The sequence below is a fragment of the Salvelinus namaycush genome, chromosome 3, assembly GCF_016432855.1.
Source record: "Salvelinus namaycush isolate Seneca chromosome 3, SaNama_1.0, whole genome shotgun sequence".
Taxonomy (NCBI): Eukaryota; Metazoa; Chordata; class Actinopteri; order Salmoniformes; family Salmonidae; genus Salvelinus; species Salvelinus namaycush.
In genome coordinates this window covers 36,905,611-36,925,514 of record NC_052309.1, presented here as the reverse complement: position 1 = coordinate 36,925,514, position 19,904 = coordinate 36,905,611, and the positions used below count along the sequence as shown (strand labels likewise).

General features: G+C 45.2%; 1 protein-coding gene across 2 annotated transcripts in view; it reads left to right on the top strand.

Annotated features, from left to right (window-relative positions):
- The window catches only part of LOC120031185 (zinc finger and BTB domain-containing protein 16-A-like), a 125,080-nt gene that overhangs the window by 68,766 nt on the left and 36,410 nt on the right, over nucleotides 1–19,904 (top strand). For both annotated transcript variants that reach the window (XM_038976830.1, XM_038976824.1), the window contains exon 4: nucleotides 10,211–10,297. In XM_038976830.1, coding sequence (XP_038832758.1) covers nucleotides 10,211–10,297 — 87 coding nt within the window. The remainder of the gene's footprint in view (nucleotides 1–10,210; nucleotides 10,298–19,904) is intronic.

Here is a 19,904-nt window from a genome sequence, read left to right as displayed (position 1 = left end):
GGAGGGAGGGATAGCAATGCAATAAAAGAGCCAGAGAAGTGTACTGGAGGGGGGTTAGGGGAGGGAGGAGTGGGGGGAGCGCGCTTGGTTGTGAGAGAGGCTAAATTTAAATCGTAATTGGCCGACTTCCACAAGCTTGCGGGCATTTTAATGAGTCATAATAACTTCATTTAAAACCAGCTGAGCAGAAATAGATTGGAGAGGAGCCTGTGGCCAGTATGGATTGGTGTTTTTGTCAGGCCCAGAGCCCACTCCCTTTCATCGCCCAGAAAGCCGCAGACACGCATGCACACCCACACGCTGGGGGGACATCTGACTGGGGTTACACATAGTGTGCGTGCACGTGTGTGCGTGCATGTGTGTTTATTTAAACATACAAATATTCAAAACCATTTGTATTGAAAATCATACCCTGTGTATTTAAAAATGCCCTGGTGTACAGTATACTGCCCAAGCCTAGTTGTAGCTTCAGTTAGTAACCATACATGTTAGTCCGACGAACTGTCTGTATATTAAACAGTCTGAATGATCACTGTTAATGAGTCTGTGGCTGCCTGTGTTGACTACATATCAAAAAATAATAACCAACTGATTAACCTACTCACCCAGAGGACAGAGTTGGCTGGAGAGAGTACGACCAACCTTGGTGTAAATTGTAAATGGGCAGAGTGAGAGAACGTGTGACCTGACTAATCAGACTACGTCACACCCGCATCAAAATATCTCAATTAGAAGGATTTTCTCAGAAAAGGAAAACAAATCTGGGAAGGATAAAAATCAGCCCTTATCATGAAATGCCACTGAATCTCTATCTGGCTCAGCAGAAGAACACTGACGTTGTTGTTCTAATGACATAACCATGTATCATACATTGCAGTGGCTATAAGATTATCTAATGTTTATCTGTGACTGAAATTAGGAGAGGAATTTGTTGGCACCGGCAGAGCTGGGCCAGTCGAGTTTGACAGTGCAGGCAAACTTTTTCTTTTTTTTTTTTACCGAGGCAGTCTGGGTGTTTAAGCAGGTTCCAGTGAGTGTGGGAGAGCACTGTCGCGTGTCCTAAAATGATCCCACAACCATGCACTTTAGTCTTTCTATTAGCTGTCACCACAGCAAATGCATGGCTTTTGTGTTTGTGTAATGGTATTAGGGAAATGTGCCATGTCAGACCTGACCACCATTCCAGACGTCATTGAGTCTGCACCCTTCAATTATGTGACAATCCGTTAACCATGTAAAAATTATATTTTGCACATAGTTGTCATTGCTATCAAGCACATAGCATTCTGTTGTATGCAGAAATGTTCTATGTTTAAGACCTAAGCTTACTATCAATACAATATGTTCTTGGTAGATTTTCATAAATAAGAAATAATCTATAAACATGGTATGACACTGACGACACTTGCATAATTGGCCAGATTGGTCTTGTCGCAACATTCCCCCCTAAAAAATATACGAGTCGGATTTAATCTTTGTGGGCCATTTTGTGACGGAAATAAACTCTGTCATACGCTACCACAATGCCAACCGAGGAAAAGAAAGCGTGATTTGTTTGCCACGTAAATGGCCATGAAAGTAAATATCCTCCAAGGCATGGCCTTTATTGCATTATGTAAGTTGGACGATAGCTCTGGGAAAGTTTTAGATCAATTTCTCAGCACAGATTAGAAAGCTATGAATCCCATTTATGGAAGAGACTCCCTCCTGAAATACTCTAAGAATTTATTTTTTCTTCGGGATGAAGAGACAATCAACCCGCTAAGCAAAGATCCGCAGACGGTGCTTTCATGTATGAAAAAAAAGGGAGAGAGAGAAAGTGAAAGAGAGGGGGAAAAAAAGATAAAAGCACTCCCAAAGCCATCTGGAAGTAGCCAGGACACACAAGGCTTGCTTTTATGCTACTAATTCCACTAGGAGGTGCAGCATAAAAGCAGAGTGTGGATATTATGTTCTAACTGTTGCAAACTATTAAATGGCCCCGGAATACTAATCTTGGTGGTCAGGCAGAGGGAGGACTATTTTTGACTGGAGTAAACTGTCTGTCGTTTTGGGGCTCAGGAAGCCTCTCAGAGGAGATGCTTCTGCTCTCTGTTAAATTGATGAGCCGTCTAGCCAGTAGTGCCTTTCAAGTCTGAGCACAGTCAAAGGAGCTACTATACTATCCCTTCAGGTGTCAAAAATGTAGTTATAGATGAACTATACTGAACATAAATATAAACGCAACATGTAAAGTGTTGGTCTCATGTTTCATGAGCTGAAATAAAAGATCCCAGAAATGTTCTATATGCACAAAATGATTATTTCTCTCAAATGTTGTGCACAATTCTTTTTACATCCCTGTCCTTTGCCAAGATAATCTATTCATCTGACAGGTGTGGCATATCAAAAAGCTGATTAAAGAGCATGATCATTAAACAGGTGCACCTTGTGCTTGGGACAATAAAAGGATGCTCAAATATGCTGTTTTGTCACACAACACAATGCCACAGATGTCTCAAGTTTTGAGGGAGTCCACCAGAGCTGTTGAATTGAATGTTCATTTCTCTACCATAAGCTGCCTCCAATGTCGTTTTGGAGAAATTGGCAGTACGTCCAACTAGCCTCTCAACCGCAGACCATGTGTAACCACTCCAGCCCAGGACCTCTACTTCCGCCCCTTCACCTGCGGGATCGTCTGAAACCAGCCACCTGGACAGCTGATGAAACCGAGGAGTATTTCTGTTTGTAATAAAGCCCTTTTGTGGGGAAAAAAACAATTCTGAATGGCTGGGCTTGGCTCCCCAGTGGCATAGACCCACCCACTTGGGAGCCAGGCCCACCCATGGCTGGTCCCCTGCCCAGTAATATGAAATCTAGAGATTAGGTGCCTAATTAATTTATTTCAATTGACTGATTTCCTTATATGAACTGAACTCAGTAAAATTGTTAATTGTTGCATGTTTATATTTTTGTTCAGTATAGAAAGGACTGTACAGTGGCAGCTTGGCCTATTTTTGCCCAGCTGATTCTTGGCCTTTGTTGGCTCTCGGCCAATGGCCTGTCACTTCTCGAGTGTCGGTTCTATCGTTACTATATCTGGGTCCTGTGGTGCACTGCAGAGTGACTGACTAGGAGCTGCTTCAGAGGAAGAGGGCAGCAGATCTGGAATGTGTGGCAGGACATTGTAAAAAGTTTTAGTGAGGAAGTTAATGGCCCGTCACGCTGTCCACTTTTGTGAAGAAAAAAATGTTTATGGAATTGACTTTCTTTTTTCTCGCTTTCTCTCGCCCTACTTTTTCCCCTTTTCCACTTCTTGCTAGGAAATATTATGGCTCAGTCCCCCCTCACTCAGAAAAACAAATGACATAATGGAAAGAGCAAGCAGCAAACTCCTTTTGTCATTTGGCAGACATCTTGGCCAAAGATGAAGGTTTTTAGACTATTTAAGGTGAAGTATTTTCACTCAAAACTTTTACTTTTGGAATTTGTATAATTTATATCACATTCCGTTTGAACTCGTAGGCAATAAAACTTTATGTGCGTTTTTAACTGGGTGAAAAATCATTTTGGATGCAAACGAAATAAACAAGTATGTAAATCAGTGCACCTGAGTGCAGTTAAACGCTGCATGTTTTCCACATTTCCAGTTGTTTTGGTTTTTGGATTTCCTATTATCTCTGCTTGGCCATATCAGCAGTTTGTTTCTGTTGGCTCTGCGACCATGTGCTCCTAGTTGGCACTTCAGATGTCCACATATTTCAGACTGTTCTCATCTTCAAGGGATAATCTGTATTAGTGATGTTCAGCTGTCACCAACAAATCTTCAGGTACATAGAGTCCCCTTGCTATTGGCAATGTATTACGGAAACTCTCACAATCCCATTGAAAAGGGATTATTACCATCTTGGGTTTGTGCATTTTTAAAGTCTTCTGTTAAACATTTCTGTCCGTCTTCCCTCCTTTTTCCTGTCGCATTTACTGTCCCAGAGGTAATTGTTGCCTACTGCCCCCACCCCCCAGGCATCCTAACTCTACTCTGGCCTTAATAAACCCAGTAGTTCCTTTGACAACGTGTGACTTGAAAGCAGGAAATAATGGGCCCTAAATGCTAAATCTTTACAGGTTATTGACCTGTGGAGAGAGCGCGTATGCAGCAGGCTCTGCCATCATTTCAGTTTCCCCTTTCTAGCCCTGTGACCATTTTGTTTCACTGCAGACACTGTAGCACCCATTTGTCAGGAACTGTGCAGCATTTCTACGGCTTCTGAACCAATTGTTCATGCCAACTTTGCGATACTGGCTCAAATACAGCAGCACCACATGAATGTCTTTTATGGCCACAGCTTGTTGTCTTTTGTTACATTTGAATACCAGGTTGCCCTGTCTTTGGTTGCTTTTTAGTGGCTGGACTCTTTTACATTGGCCGTTACTTTTGACTGGTACTGTTAAAAGGCATCTAGAGGCATCTGTTGGAACCGGCTTCACACAGTCATCTTTTTCCCCAGGCCAAATATAAAAGCTGGCAAATGACAACCGAAAACGCCTTACTTCCCCCCAGCCTTCCATCCATTTCTCCTAAGCAATAAAGGCATTTACAGCACTGTAAAGACATGTCAATTGCTGTATCCAGCGGGTTTTCTGTGTCCTGCAATAGTCATGGGGGGCGAGGGTTCACCTCATGGTCAGACTCTCAGGTTCATATGGAAAAAATCTGCCGCCTCCCGTCCACTCGCCAAGACCCAAATCCAAAGGTTATCGCTCAGCTCCAACAGTTCAAAGAAGTGTTTATGTCCTGGAACATTCCATGACCTTCCCGGGCCAGGGGAGTGACACGGTGACTAGCTCTGGGTCTAGAGATGTTTGATATAGAAACGGTCCCCCACTAACCATGGCTACCATTTGTGAACTGTGGATGGTACTTTTTCAGTACATTGGTGTACATTTAGGCCTGCATTACGCACCAGTGGCCTGTCTGTGTTGGTTCAATTAACTTGGTTTGAGTGCAAAGGGAGAACTGCATCCACTCTCATCAAACCATTCAAATGAAAGCTGTCTTACCCTAACAAGCCATTTTGTTTCTGTCATTCCAACGGTCGCTTTTGAGGACAGCTGGCCCAAACTGGCCTGACCTCCACATTAGGAGTTGGTCTCCCTCTATTGTGGAGACCAAGGCTATTCAAATCAGGCCTCTTTGCCTTGAGGAATGGAAGTCTTCCTTGAGGAATGGCCCCTGTGTTGGAGGGAGCAGAGGGGGAACAGGGGCAGCCAGCCGGACTGACTTCAGGAGGTCCCGTCCTCATTTCCTGCCACTTCACACCAGCAAAGCCCCAGTGGGTCCTCTCTCCGCTCCCCGGCCCGGCTCATGTTTCCTCCCCAAAGCTTTAAGAGGCCTTTGTGTCCGAGCGCACCGGACCGAGGGGGAACACGCCAACATGTCATAACTTAAGAACGTCCAGCGACCCCCTTCCGAAAAAAATGGGGAGTAGGTAAAGCCGGAGAACACATGGAAACTTTCACCTCTGTGGCAGAGAGAGGGAAGGTGTTGGGGAGAAAGAGTGAAAGGTAGTTTGTAGGGTTGTGATACCAGTATCATAATATTTTTCCATGGCAAAAATGAACACACAGCTTTTCAAAAACCTGCTGTATGTAAAATATAGTGTGCTATAGCTCGGAAAATAAATAATTGACTCTGGATGACAACATAATGATGTTTTGTTTCCAACGTTTGGGCTGTTTTCCGAACTAAGTTAAATCCGCTTCGTGTTTTGTTTCTTTACTAACAAGTATCACGATACTAGTATCGTCCCGGCCCTAGTAGTTTGGTGGGCTGGAAGGATTTGTTTATTTTTGTTTCTTGAGTGGTTGGATAGTTGTCCTGGTAGGGAGGATGTGAGTTAGTGTGGCTGCTAAGACAAGCAGGCAGGCAATCCGGCCTTCAAAGGCCCAGACAAGGCTGAGGCCCAGACTAGTGTACTGCCTGAACAAGGCTCTGACTGACGTCAGGAGGGGGGGCGTTATGTGGACTGAGATGCCCCTGGTCTCCCCAGGGCAAGAGCACTGAAAATAGCTTTATTATACAGAGGAAAGAGCGAGCAACAGAGAGGGCGAGGAAGAAAAAAGCCTGTCTGTGACCTACTGGACAGACAAATTGGTTTGCAGGCAAAATGGATTAAGAGATTGAGCAGCAATAAACAAGGGTGACTGATTGTGCTGAAGCGCATCCATTTTGAGGGTTTGAATTCAGAGACTGCTTTGGTGTGTGTCTGTGTGCACGCACACGCCCTCACATTCGGCAAGTCAATATTTGTCTGCTTTCCTCGTCTCTAGACATCCTCGTTCTGAGCAGTAGACCATAAAACTGTCATGTGGCCTGAAGATTTTCTCTTTTTATTTCTGTTTTCCCCCCTGCTGATAACAATATCATTGTAAACCAGCTAACCGCTCTCCCATGTCCTTATGGTCAGGATTTGCAAGGGGGAAAACAGTTTTATCTTATCTACTGTACAGTGTTTGCTTACACAATTGTGTAATTCCGAGTATTTTGTCTGTGGGTCTGTCTGTCTGTGTCTGTGCTGCACGTGTCTATGGGTAGCTGTATGTCTATTTGTATAAATTACTGTATATGTTTGTTAGTCAGTGCTGTGTGCCCTTGGTCTATGTGTGTTGTGTCTGTGCGTGCGTAATACTCTCGTGTGTGCGTAACACACTGTGTGTGTGTGTGTGTTTTGAGAGGAATCCTGGCTGCGGCCCAGGATTTTTGTCTTGGTTGATAAAAAATGTGCTGCCTGCGGTACACATCTACTTGAGCGAGGGAACACACAGTTCTGGGCTGTCCTTTCCAATTGGCAGTCTCCGTACTGTTCTGTGACTGATAAGAGGGTAGTGTAAATAAAACTGTACAGCACAGCTCGTTACCGCTGAAGGGAGAGGAGAGGGAGAGAGGAAAAAAGGAGAGCGCGGTGTCTGTACTCATTGTTCTGACGGATGTGTGTAATTTTTTTTTTTTTTTTGCACCCAGTTTACTGTCTTGCATAACCCATTTGTGTAGGCTCACCGAACAGCCAGGCTGTGTTTTTGTTGGTTTCTGTGTTTGTCTGCTCGAATATCCCTCCCTCTCTCTCTCTCATTCGATCTGCCCCCTTTCTCTCTCTCTCTCTCTCTCGTGCTCTCTCTGCCTCTCCACAAAAGGAACAAACTGCATCTTCTGTCTGAGAAGTGCCGTTGAATGGCATGGTTATGCGATCACATTGAGGGCAGGCTGTGTGTGTGGTGCGGCGCGGATGAGCTCCGTTAGATTGGGTTAGCACAGACACACCGTGGGGTGGGCTACTGGCACTTCCAATCAGGGGTAACCCCCCCTTACACAAACGCACACTGTAGCCCTCCCACCGCGACCACTCTTCACTCAGCTCGAGTTCCCCCACTACCCCCCCACCTCCCTCCAATCTGTGCCGTGACTTTGTTTTGATAATAATAATTTGGTAGGTGCTTATATTTGTCCTATTTCACACATGTACAAGTGTGTATTATATGCCTGTTTGAATTGGAAATGTGTTTTTTTGCATATCCCATCTCCCTAAGGAGAAGGCAGCTTCCTCTCGCCGCGGCTGCCACGCAAGGCCATAAACAAAGTGTTCTGTTTCTTTTGAAACACAAAAATCCCGCTGCCAAAATATGTTGTGCAATATTACAGAGGAGGAAGCAAAAAGGGTCCTTCAGTGGCACGTGGCACAAACCACCACTCCCCCTCCTTTTCCCTGGGTTATTCGAAGCAACAGTTGTGCAAGGCCCATTATGTCAGGTTAGGGCCCGGTTGTGGCAACTTGAAGGAGGGAGGCCAAGGAGGGAGGAAGCGGGGGTTGTTAGAGAACAATTATTTTATAGCCACTTCTTTCTTTCTCTCTCTGGAGAGGCAGGCAGTTATTTTGAGCCGCAGAGTTGGTGCTTCCACTGCACTACCCGGGGCAGAGGGTCGGGGAGAGGGGGGGGGGGGGGGGGCACTGTGCCAGGCATGAGTTTTTCTCTCACCTCTCCTCTGTCTGGCTACGAGATGCCTTCTATTGATAAAAAAATAAGTAGGAAAGGGGATGAAAATGTATCACTTTAATTTGGGTTAGGGTTTTTCAGTGGCCCTCTGAACAGGTCCTGCCTGCCAGCTGGGTGGCTGGCTGACTGGGTGCTGTGACCCCTCTATCAGTCCTCCTCCCCACTCAGACAGTAATGACCCACACCAATGAGGTGCCACAGAGGTTTTGTCCACATAGAGACACGGGCGTCACGCCGCCACTTCCTCTAAGGATTTATGTCCATGTGCCGGGTGTACACTTCAGCCTCCCTGGGGAGCGGTTAGTGTTGCGCCATTTGTGGGGCCCCGGTTAACTAAGCCTGCGCTGTGCTGGATCCCCCCAGGTAAAGACTGAATTGGCTCATGGCCCCTTTTAGTGAGGACTGCTCATGGTTACAGTACGTTGAATGAAACTAGCAGTCAAAAAAGCATTATAGTCAATGCTAGGGCCAGGAGTTTTTCTAGACCAGTGGTCGGCAACAGGCGAACGGCGGGCCAAAACCGGCCTAAATAATACATTTATTTTTCAGATTTTTTTTTTTTTTTTGTATTTGAATTTTTGGTCAAAAGACACTCAAATCTCTAAGAATTCAGCTGAAAAGGATTTTAATTTTAAAGTATTCCCGCAAATAAAATAAACATCATGTCTCAATGTAATCAAGGTATGAAATTATTGTATTTGAAAATAATCTATTTTTGGCCTTAATTATGGTCATTTTACAAATTATTATAATTAAGTTCCTGCCTCCAGACCATCCTCAAATTGTCCAGCAGCTGAATCTAATTGCCTACCTGTGTTATAGACTATGTGACCCAACCAGGAAAGACTCCTGACCCTATAATATCCAATAATCTCCATTGGGCTCTGGAAGAAGCAGGGGGAGCTGATTTTTATTAATGCAAATTTAAAATGTGATATTCTGTCTATCTCACCTGAACACGGTTCCCTCTCCAAAGGTTAAGTATCTTTTAACGGACAAATTGTGCCATATGTTCAACTCTGCATTAAACATCCCTGGCCATACGTTGCCTTAAAACATGCAGAAAATCAAGGGTATTACTTTGGCAAGTTTTTTTTCTACTGAAGTCCATATTTCTGTTGAAGAAATGGCTATAGGAACTAATGCCTTGTGCTGTGAGTGTGTGAATTGACAGTTAAGGTCTAGTACAATAACTCGAACAGTTCCATAAGTTACATAAGTAACTGGCAAATGTACAACTCCATCTTGTCCATCATGCCTCGGTGTAACTTGTCTTCCTCAGACTAACAGTGTAGCTGTTTTGTAATAGTGTTGCGAAACCTACACCCAGTTTCTCTCCATCTCGGAGACCAAAAAAAGTTATGAGAATTAACTTCCTGTTTTGATTTGCTGCTGCTGCCGCCGGAGGGTGTCGTAACCCTTGGAGACAATGCCAAGAACAGAACAGCCAAGGTCTGGTTTAGGGTTCTCATTGTCCTGGGATCAGGACCACACAGGAACACCGAACACACCTGTTTGATATCTGGGTGGAGCAGGACAGCGAGTTAGCGAGCCTTGACGTGCTCCCATAGCACCCCCTGTTTGTGTTTTGATAAATACCTCCGCTCCTCATGCTGCACTCATACAGTTCAATTCAATAAACATTATTTTGTTATTGCCCCTGGCTGGGGAATAAATCACGTTTATTGAACTGAATTGGATTGAAGAAGTGCAGTGTGAAGCGAAGAGGCCCAACGTTGGCACATGTTCCCATATTGCACTAATAAAGCTGCTCAGACACAATGGCTCATGTAATATTTAGTACTATGTCAATACCAATTTTCAAAAATAGGAACATCACTTATACATCTGAGTTTGCTTGTTGCAGGTGTGTGGGAATTGTTTTTTATGATATCTTTAAAAGAAAACATGCACACTGCTCTGCTCTTGGCAGTATCAGTTTGTTAATTTAAATACATGTTTTCACTACACAAAAATGGTATGGCTGTTCCGAAGGCTATGTAGTACTACCACACATGCTGTACTACGCAAGTACAGTTAGGCCAACTACACTGTAGGAACCATATTATGTCATCCTATATAACTACTGCTGTACACACCTTTTCTATTCATATACTGTCCATACGGTCTATAAACATCCATCCATATTTGACACCCTCCTGTCTCCTCTCCTGTGTTGCAGCTGGTGAGAAGGCCATTGTCTGTGACCAGTGTGGAGCCCAGTTCCAGAAGGAGGATGCTCTGGAGGCTCACAGACAGATCCACACATGTAAGAACACAGCCCCCCGCTTCTGCTTCAATAAGGCTTTACACATGTACGGGCCATGTTCCCCCATCACTCTGTGTTAGGGAGATTGTGATCTCTTTGAAACAGTTGCTCCACTCCCACCATGGTCTTGTACACCATCTATTTCTGTGTCTGTTGTGCAAGTGTCTACAGTACGCTCTTGAGCTTAAAGTTTGAACCAATTCAGGCGAAACGGGTCCGATTGATGGCTATAAATATGGCCAAAAAAACATGAATTTTAGTGTGCCTAAATGGTCTGAAGCATATTGAGTAACGTCATATGCTAGTTGACCTTAATGATAGTTGACTCATTATTAAGTCTTAGTTGTTTTTACACCACCGTGAGTTTACAATAGGTGATGTATTATGGCGCTTGCCGCTGACCGAAGCAGAAAGACCCAGCGGTGAACATATCCACATGCATGGCTTCTGGCATAAAGCCGAACCCCCCTGAGTTATGGTTATAAGCCGGCTGGCTCGCGCCGCAGTGGAAGGTGAGGGTCTGGAATCTTCCCTGGCACACGGGCTCCCTCAGCCTGATGACACAGCCTGGATGCCAGAGAGGGGGAAGGGAAGAGACACCCAGACCTGGGACCTACCGTCCACTGGCTAGCTGGATGGGACTGGATCATATCAGGCCTTTTAATAAAGCAATGGTAATCAGTACGGGACTGGACGGTGGGGGAGTGCCTTTCACTTGGCAAGCCAGTCTTGTTAATCAGCGTATCAGCGACAGGAGGATGAGGATGGCGACGTCTTTCCAGCAGATTCCAAAGATCACTCACTCATATATGGCCGACTCGGGTTTCCCTCCACTCACAGTGTGTTGATCCACCGCTGCTTGATACTGTGGGAAGGGTGACTAGGTGTGTTGTGAATGTTGGACTCCGGAGTGTGTCAGATGGGTCACAACCTCTGGTGTGTGTAGCATTGATGTGTGTGACCCGCGGTTTACTGGGTTACAGCCATTCTATCACTCCACACTTATGTGACTGGCCAAACAACAAGCCATCCTCTTTCAGGACTATGGACTGGTAATGTGATCCAAGCAATGTTCTCCTGTCACTATATCAACCTCAAAGTCTTCCCAAGTGATACATTTATCTCTTCCTTTTTTTCCTCAAATGAAAACTTTTTCAGTAGATATAGTTTTGTTGTACTCTAATTCATTGAGAGTTAGCCATTGTTAGGTTGATGTTACTCAACCTGCAGGGAAGTCATGCTCTGTTTTGTATTCAAAATGGGGGGAGCTCCTCTGTGTACTGCAGTAGAAAAATACCCAAACAGAATCAGGATGGACTATGTGACACCCAGTATCATGGAGTCATTGACACGTCTCATCCAAGCCTGACTTGAACAACTTTCCGGAGCAATCTTGTTGGCCCCGCATTTTTTGACACTCGTGTCTCAGGGCTAGCCCCACTTGAGCAGGCCCCCTATTTGACAGCGGCTGGGGCCTCCGGAGCGGCCTTGACCAATCGAGGGTCCCGGAGTGAAGAGGGGTTAAACAAGGCTAATGATTGGACAGGCATACCAGTAGAAAGGAAGGCAGCTCTAAATATAGCATTCCAGTCTGGTCTAGAAAAATGGGCAGCACGACTTGTCTAACTGCCAGGTATTGGAACAGCAGTGAGGCCAGTCTCCCTCGAGGCCCGCCAGGCTTATATTTTAAAATGTGCTGTAACGCATGGCTAGGCTGATACGCCGGCTCCATCCCTCAATATGCTCACCCATATGCTTAGCTTTACTCAGTTTACTAGCTCTGGAAAATGGGTTGTCACCTTATTCTGTTTGTGTGCGGTTCTGTGTATGCCTGTGTGGCAATACATAACTTACTGTACACTGTCAGGAAGGGGATTATTCATACTTGAAACCGTTTAGAACAACGTTTCCAGTAAGCATGACTCATGTAAGGTGAGATTGAGAGGTGAGTGAACAGTGAGGAATCACTCTGTTCTGTTTACTCTCATGCTGCTATACAGAAATGTTTGAATGACACAAAGTTCACAATGAGATGTAATATACACCTTTTTCATAGTAAGAAAAGTGCTCCTCTGAGAGCTGCTGTGTCCATCCAACCCCAGAGAAAACAAACTGTTACTTAACAGCTAGAGATTTCTTCCTCTCCACTCACCTTCTACCCCCTCGGTCCACAGTCCGGTGGTTGTGTGACTGTGTCGCACCCGCTATGTAAATAGTTAATGAACGTCGACATGGAGGTGGTGTTTAGGATGACCAGAGTTTTACGTGGCGTCGTAAACGTCCGGGTCTCAGATCCCTGCTGGCAGTGCAGGCTGACAGAGAGCGTACAGAAGGGCAGAGAGCGAAGGCCTGTTCTCGCTTGTTCCCCTCGTGCAGTCATAGCGCCTTCACCCCCCCCCCCCCCCCCCCCGCATCTGAAATACTCTGTCAAACTGTCTGTTTTTCACATGTGCGCTGTACACTCTAAACATTGGATGAAAGACTTGAAATAAAAAATATTATTATATAAAGATAATATTAGTTATTGTGCAATTGGAGACCTATTATTTTCCTTTGTAATGACTGTAATAATAATTAAATATAAAACACTTTTATTAAACACGTTTTTGTACAGGGGTCGAACACCAGACAGAGGAAAACATAGGAGGGGAAAACATTGTTGACCATCAAAGCCAGATGTTATCTGAGCGGCTGCTTGGCAGCAAGGGTTGTTGTTCTCAAATGACAATATTTGGCCCTGAAGTCATGCCCATTTCTGGGTAATGCTGCTCTTTCAATGGGCACTATTGTGGCATCCCTTCTGGCCAGTTGACGTCAGAAGTATCAGCTGCCACGGTGCTTCTTCAACCGTTCAGACTCACACTGCTTGTGAAACAGGCTTTATATTTAGCGTTACTTGGTATGTATCCCTGTGCATGCATGTACATTACTCAGAACATGCACGGTATGAACACATGAATGTATGTGTTCACGCAGTAGGTTACTCCACTGCACTGCCCTGGTCTGGCTTACCTCATTTTTTTATTTTATTTTTTATTTATTTTTAAAAATTTTACCCCCTTTTCGTGGTAGTAATAGTAATTGTTAGTAATTGTTAGTAATTACTATCTTGTCTCATCGCTACAACTCCCGTACGGGCTCGGGAGAGACGAAGGTCGAAAGCCATGCATCCTCCGAAACAAAACCCAACCAAGCCGCACTGCTTCTTAACACAGCGCGCCTCCAACCCGGAAGCCAGCCGCACCAATGTGTCGGAGGAAACACCGTGCACCTGGCTCCCTTGGTTAGCGCGCATTGCGCCCGGCCCGCCACAGGGGTCGCTGGTGCGCGATGAGACAAGGATATCCCTACCGGCCAAACCCTCCCTAACCCGGACGACGCTAGGCAAATTGTGCGTCGCCCCACGGACCTCCCGGTCGCGGCCGGCTGCGACAGAGCCTGGGCGCGAACCCAGAGTCTCTGGTGGCGCAGCTAGCGCTGCGATGCAGTGCCCTAGACCACTGTGCCACCCCATCAATCTACACACAATACCCATAATGACGAAGCAAAAACAGGTTTTAAGAAATGTCTGCTAATTTATAAAAAATGTAAAACTGAAACATCATATTTACATAAGTATTCAGACCCTTTACTCAGTACTTTGTTGAAGCACCTTCGGTAGCGATTACAGCCTCGAGTCGTCTTGGGTATGACACTACTATCAAATTTCAATCAATCAAATGTATTTATGAAGCCCTTTTTACATCAGCCGATGTCACAAAGTGCTATACAGAAACTCAGCCTAAAACCCCAAACAGCAAACAATGCAGGTGTAGAAGCACGGTGGCTAGGAAAAACTGCCTAAAAAGGCCAGAACCTAGGAAGAAACCTAGAGACGAACCAGGCTCTGAGGGGTGGCCAGTTCTCTTCTGGCTGTGCCGGGTGGCGATTATAACAGTACATGGCCAAGATGTTCAAACGTTCATAGATGACCAGCAGGGTCAAATAATAATAATCACAGTGGTTGTAGAGGGTGCAACAGATCAGCACCTCAGGAGTAAATGTCAGTTGATTTTTCATAGCCGAGCATTCAGAGTTAGAAACAGCAGGTCCGGGACAAGGTACCACATCCGATATACAGATCAGGGTTCCATAACCGCAGGCAGAACAGTTGAAACTGGAGCAGCAGCACGACCACATGCACTGGGGATAGCAAGGAGTCATCAAGGAGTCAAGGAGTCATACTCCTAGCCCCCCGACACAAACTGTGGCAGCTTAAATACTGGACATTGAGACAGGAGTCGGGAGACACTGTGGCCACGTCTGACGATACCCCCGGACAGGGCCAACCAGGCAGGATATATAAAAGGTTGGCACACCTGTATTTGGGGAGTTTCTCCCATTCTTCTCTGCAGATCTTCTCAAACTCTGTCAGGCTGGATGAGGAGCATTGCTGCACAGCTATTTTCAGGTCTCTCCAGAGATGTTCGATCGGGTTCAAGTCCGGGCTCTGGCTGGGCCACTCAAGGACTTTCAGAGACTTGTTCGGAATACACTCCTGTGTTGTCTTGGCTGTGTGCTTAGGGTTGTTGTCCTGTTGGAAGGTGAACCTTTGCCCCAGTCTGAGCTTGTGAGTGCTCTGGAGCAGGTTTTCATCAAGGATCTCGCTGTACTTTGCTCCGTTCATCTTTGCCTCGATCCTGACTAGTCTCCTTGCTGCTGAAAAACCTCCCCACAGCATGATGCTGCCACCACCATGCTTCACTGTAGGGATGGTGCAAGGTTTCCTTCAGACATTCAGGCCAAATAGTCCAATCTTTGTTTCATCAGACTAGAGAATTTTGTTTCTCATGGTCTGAGAGTCTTTAGGTGCCTTTTGGCAAACTCCAAGCAGGTTGTCATGTGCCTTTTCCTAGAGCCACTCCTCAGTAAGAGTCTTGATGGTTCCAAATTTCTTCCATTTAAGAATGATGGAGGCCACTGTGTTCTTGGGGACCTTCAATGCTGCAGAAATGTTTTGGTACCCTTCCCCAGATCTGTGCCTCGACACAATCCTGTCTCGGAGCTCTACGGACAATTCCTTCGACCTCATGGCTTGGTTTTTGCTCTGCAATGTCAACTGTGGGAACTTATATAGACAGGTGTGTGCTTTTCCAAATCATGTCCAATCAATTGAATTTACCACAGGTGGAATTCAGTCAAGTTGTAGAAGCATCTCAAGGATGATCAATGGAAACAAGATACACCTGAGCTCAATTTTGAGTGTCATAGCGAAGGATCTGAATACTTATAAGGAATTTCTGTTTAATTTTTTAAAATAAAAATGCAAAAAATTCTCAACCTGTTTTCACTTTGTCATCATGGGGTATTGTGTGTACATTGCTGTTGAATTTGTTTTATTTAATCAATTTTAGAATTAGGCTGTAACGTAACAAAATGAAAAATTCAAGGGTCTAAATACTTTCCGAAGGCACTGTATATCACTTCTCATATAGCTCCGGAGGGTTCCATCTCCACCTCACAAGTCACTGGTGGAATCACATTATAGCACCTGACATTGATCATTTAGCAACACGCTTGAACGACACACCCCCTCTCACATGAGACACACCCCTCTCACACAAGACCCATCTTAATGGTTTGAACTAGGAGGAGAGAGATTCCATGTCCTGATGTGACTTTTGAGCTTGATGACGTAATATGAGTGCCATCAATGCATCTACATCTGCACTGTCAGTTTTTGCCCCCCTCTAGAATTGGACGCTCTTGCCGATCATGCAAATTATCTGAATGTCACCTGGCATTGGAAGCTCATCTGATTTCGTCCAAGTTTGAAAGCGAAGCAAGGTGGGGGGGTTTTACCCTGTTTTCTCCCCAATTTCGTGGTAATCCAATTGATCGTTAGTCTTGTCTCATCGCTGCAACTCCTGTACGGACTCGGGAGAGGCAAAGGTCGCGAGAGCTGTGCATCCTCAAACACAATCCAAAGCCGCACTGCTTCTTGACACAATGCCCACTTAAACCAGAAGCCAGCCGCACCAATGTGTCAGAGGAAACGCAGTGCACCTGGCGACCGTGTAAGCGTGCACTGCACCCGGCCCACCACAGGAGTTGCTAGTGCACGATTGGGACAAGGACACCCCTGCCGGCCAAACCGTCCCCTAACCCGGACGACGCTGGGCCAATTGTGCGCTGCCCCATGGGTCTCCCGGGTCGCGGCCGGCCGTGACAGAGCCTGGACTCGAACCCAGAATCTCTAGTGGCACAGCTAACACTGTGATGCAGTGCCTTAGACCACTGCAACACTCGGGAGGCCAAGCAACGTGTTTTCCATGAGATGGTGGTAGTCCTGTTTATAGACAAGCCCTCTGACCGCTCCTCAGTGAAAATCCCTAAATAATGGAAGGGACTACCCCTCCTTTTCTATCCCTCTCTCCCCCTTTTCCTCCGCTCCCTTTTTAAGTCTTGTGTTACAGGGAAAATATGCTAAACATTTTGGAGAGGCAACAGTGGGTTTAGCCGGTGGGAACACGGCGTGACTCCAGCGACCGGGCCACAGAGTAAACAGTTTCTTTCTCAAGACAGAAATAGTTTGGACAGTGAGCGAGAGAAAAGGGAGGACAACACGCCTGTGTTATGGCACAGGGAGAAAATAAGCAATGAGGCCTCTTTCCTTCTTTCTCTTGCTTTCCCTCCCACCCCCACTTTGTTTTTCTCTCCCACATCTGAAAATGTTCACACTGGTGGCCTTCCAATCAGTCCCCACACACACCCCTCTCACGTGACTCTCCTAAATTGGACCATTGCCACCGGTGCACAGGGGTCACGTCAAAAGTGTTGATTATCTCAATCACATTAGGCGAATGGGAGCGTCTGTTTAGCGTTTAGTTAATTGTGACGTTATTAAGTTGTCAGTGAGCATTAGAGCCACAATGAATAGTGTGTGCGTGTGATCCCCACATAGCCTTGGTATGAAGCGTTTCTGTTTGCCTGAAAGATCTTAAATTCTGGTGTGTTTATGTGGAAATCAAGGTTGAATAAATAGATGTATTACCACACCAACATTAACCACGTTTATTCAGCACAAACCATCTAGAAATGGTAACTAGAGGTACTTGAAGGTTATTGGGTAACGTTTCATTTTTTGTCGCGTTAGCATCATGAAGGCCCCCCTGCTGCGGTCATCGTGTGCGCAGTAATGCTGATGAGCATGGCTAGACGCTAGCCACAATATTTCACTAGCCATTCATTATTGAGCAAGCTGTCCTTCACTCCAGCAGATTACCCATTTGTCTGTCTGACTGCTGAATGCCCTTGGAGGGCACTCAGGGTCGACGCAGATATCGTATTGTAAACCACATTGGAGTGCACTTGTAGCAAATGTCTTTGTCCCTTCTTAGTACCCTATTGAGGCATAGTTGTCATAAGTGTACTGTGTATGTATTATGTAGATTTTTGTGTCCTTTTAAACCACTATGAATTGCAAGGACACTTATGGCTGATGTAAAAGTATTTGTCCCCTGTTAGGTCACCAGGTGTAATGCTGAGATGTGTCCTTGTGAGACCTGGAGTGACAGTTGATGGGACGGCTAAACTGTCCGTCACTGTAGAGAGGCTGGGATTGGTCCCCTTGATGGTCCTTCCTCCCAGGTGATGCCTAGTTCCCACCGAAGGTCACAGGGTTCAGAGGAAGGGATACTGTATCTCCTAAATATACCACAAGAATGGGCTCACCCAGACCGACCCCCTTCTGATTGAAAGAGGAGACTGAAAGAGGAGAATCTCCTTTTGATGTTACTGGTCATCAGAACTCAACCATTCCCATTTTGTTTTCACCTTCTCTAGTTTTGCCCAGTCTTTTTTCAGTCATCATCCTGTGTGAAAGCTCTTGATAAGTGAAAAGACTGAAAGCGAGTGAGAATACATCAGGGTCATTTGACTTTGCGGGAGAAGTTTAACAGGTGACATAGGCCAAGCATTGAAACCCAAACCTCCCACTGTCCCAGTTAAAATAGTTGTGCTATGCAGCATGGGTAACATTTGCTCAAGTGCAGTTAAAGAAATCTTTCAGCTGACTGTCATTCAGAATCTGTGTAATTGCAGTTGCCTTGGGCCATTACCCTTCTCTATTTTTATAAATGACTTGACACCGGTCTTACAAGATGCTAGAATGACTATGCATGCAGATGATTCCACTCTCTACATGTCAGCACCCAAAGCCAGTGAGGTCACTGACATTCTAAATAAGGAGTTAGTCAGTACCAGAATGGGTGATTTAATAATGCACTTAAATACATCTACAACTAAAAGCATTGTATTTGGTTCAAAACAGTCTCAAAGACCTAAACTTCATCTGGAATTGTGTAAAAAGTGTGTGACCATTGAGCAAGTTGAGGAAGCTGAACTTTTCATTTGCTCCCGAGTGGTGCAGTTGTCTAAGGCATTTCATCTCAGTGCTAGAGGTGTCACTACAGACCCTGGTTCGATTCCAGGCTGTATCACAACCGGCCGTGATTGGGAGTCCCATAGGACGGAGCACAATTGGCCCAGCGTCGTCCGGGTTAGGGTTTGGCTGGGGTAGGTCGTCATTGTAAATAAGAATTTGTTCTTATCTGACTTGCCTGGTTAAATAAAGGTTGAATGAAAATTAATAAACTCCTTGGTATAACATTGGATGGTCAAATATCATAGTCAAGTCATATTGACAAAGTTGTTGTGAAGATGGGTTAGGTATGTCTGTTCTAAAAAATAGTTCTGTGTTTTTTGACACATCAAATGTACTAGTTGTTCAGGCTCTGGTCTTGTCCCCACAAAGGAAGACCCTGTAAAGCTGCAACTGGCTCAAAAGAGAGCAGTACGTCTTGCCCGTAACTGCAAATGTAACAGATGTCCAGCAAAGACGCAAAGTCTCGTCACTAGTGTAACAGATGTGATTGTACTTTGTAACTCTGTCCAGCCAGCAAGCCCAGTTGACTGATGTTTATTCACTTGCATGTCAATATCAGACTGGTCCTTTTGTAATCAAACATCACAGTGACAAAAATAGTACAAAATACAACAAACGTAAGTACCTGACAATAGACACAAGGAAGCACATTAGATGTGCAGGACAACCGTATGTTGATGGCTGTAGATTTTTGATTGGTCTGTTAGCATGGAAATAAGTGAATTAGCAGGGAGCTAATGTGACCACTACAATTAGAGCATGCATGCTAACTCATCTCTTACTGCAATAACATACGAAACACATCCCAGGATGCCCACAATATTTTACAGGTAGCACACACGTTGTCTAGTGGTTAAGAGCGTTTGGCCAGTAACCGCAGGTCGCTGGTTCGAATCCCCTAACCAACTAGGTGAAAAATGTTGATATGCCTTTGAGCAAGGCACTTAACCCTAATTGCTCCTGTAAGTCGCTCTGGATAAGAGTTGTCTAAATGACTAAAACATAAATATATACACATCAGAACATGTACATTGTAGATATGAAAATAGACGTTTCAGAGCGTGACCTACTGTACCGCTTGCCTGTCAATATCAGTTTGCGGTCTCCCTCTATCTGCATGTATGACCAATGGCATAACACCTTACTGATATGTAAATTCAACCAACCAATAGGAATACATAA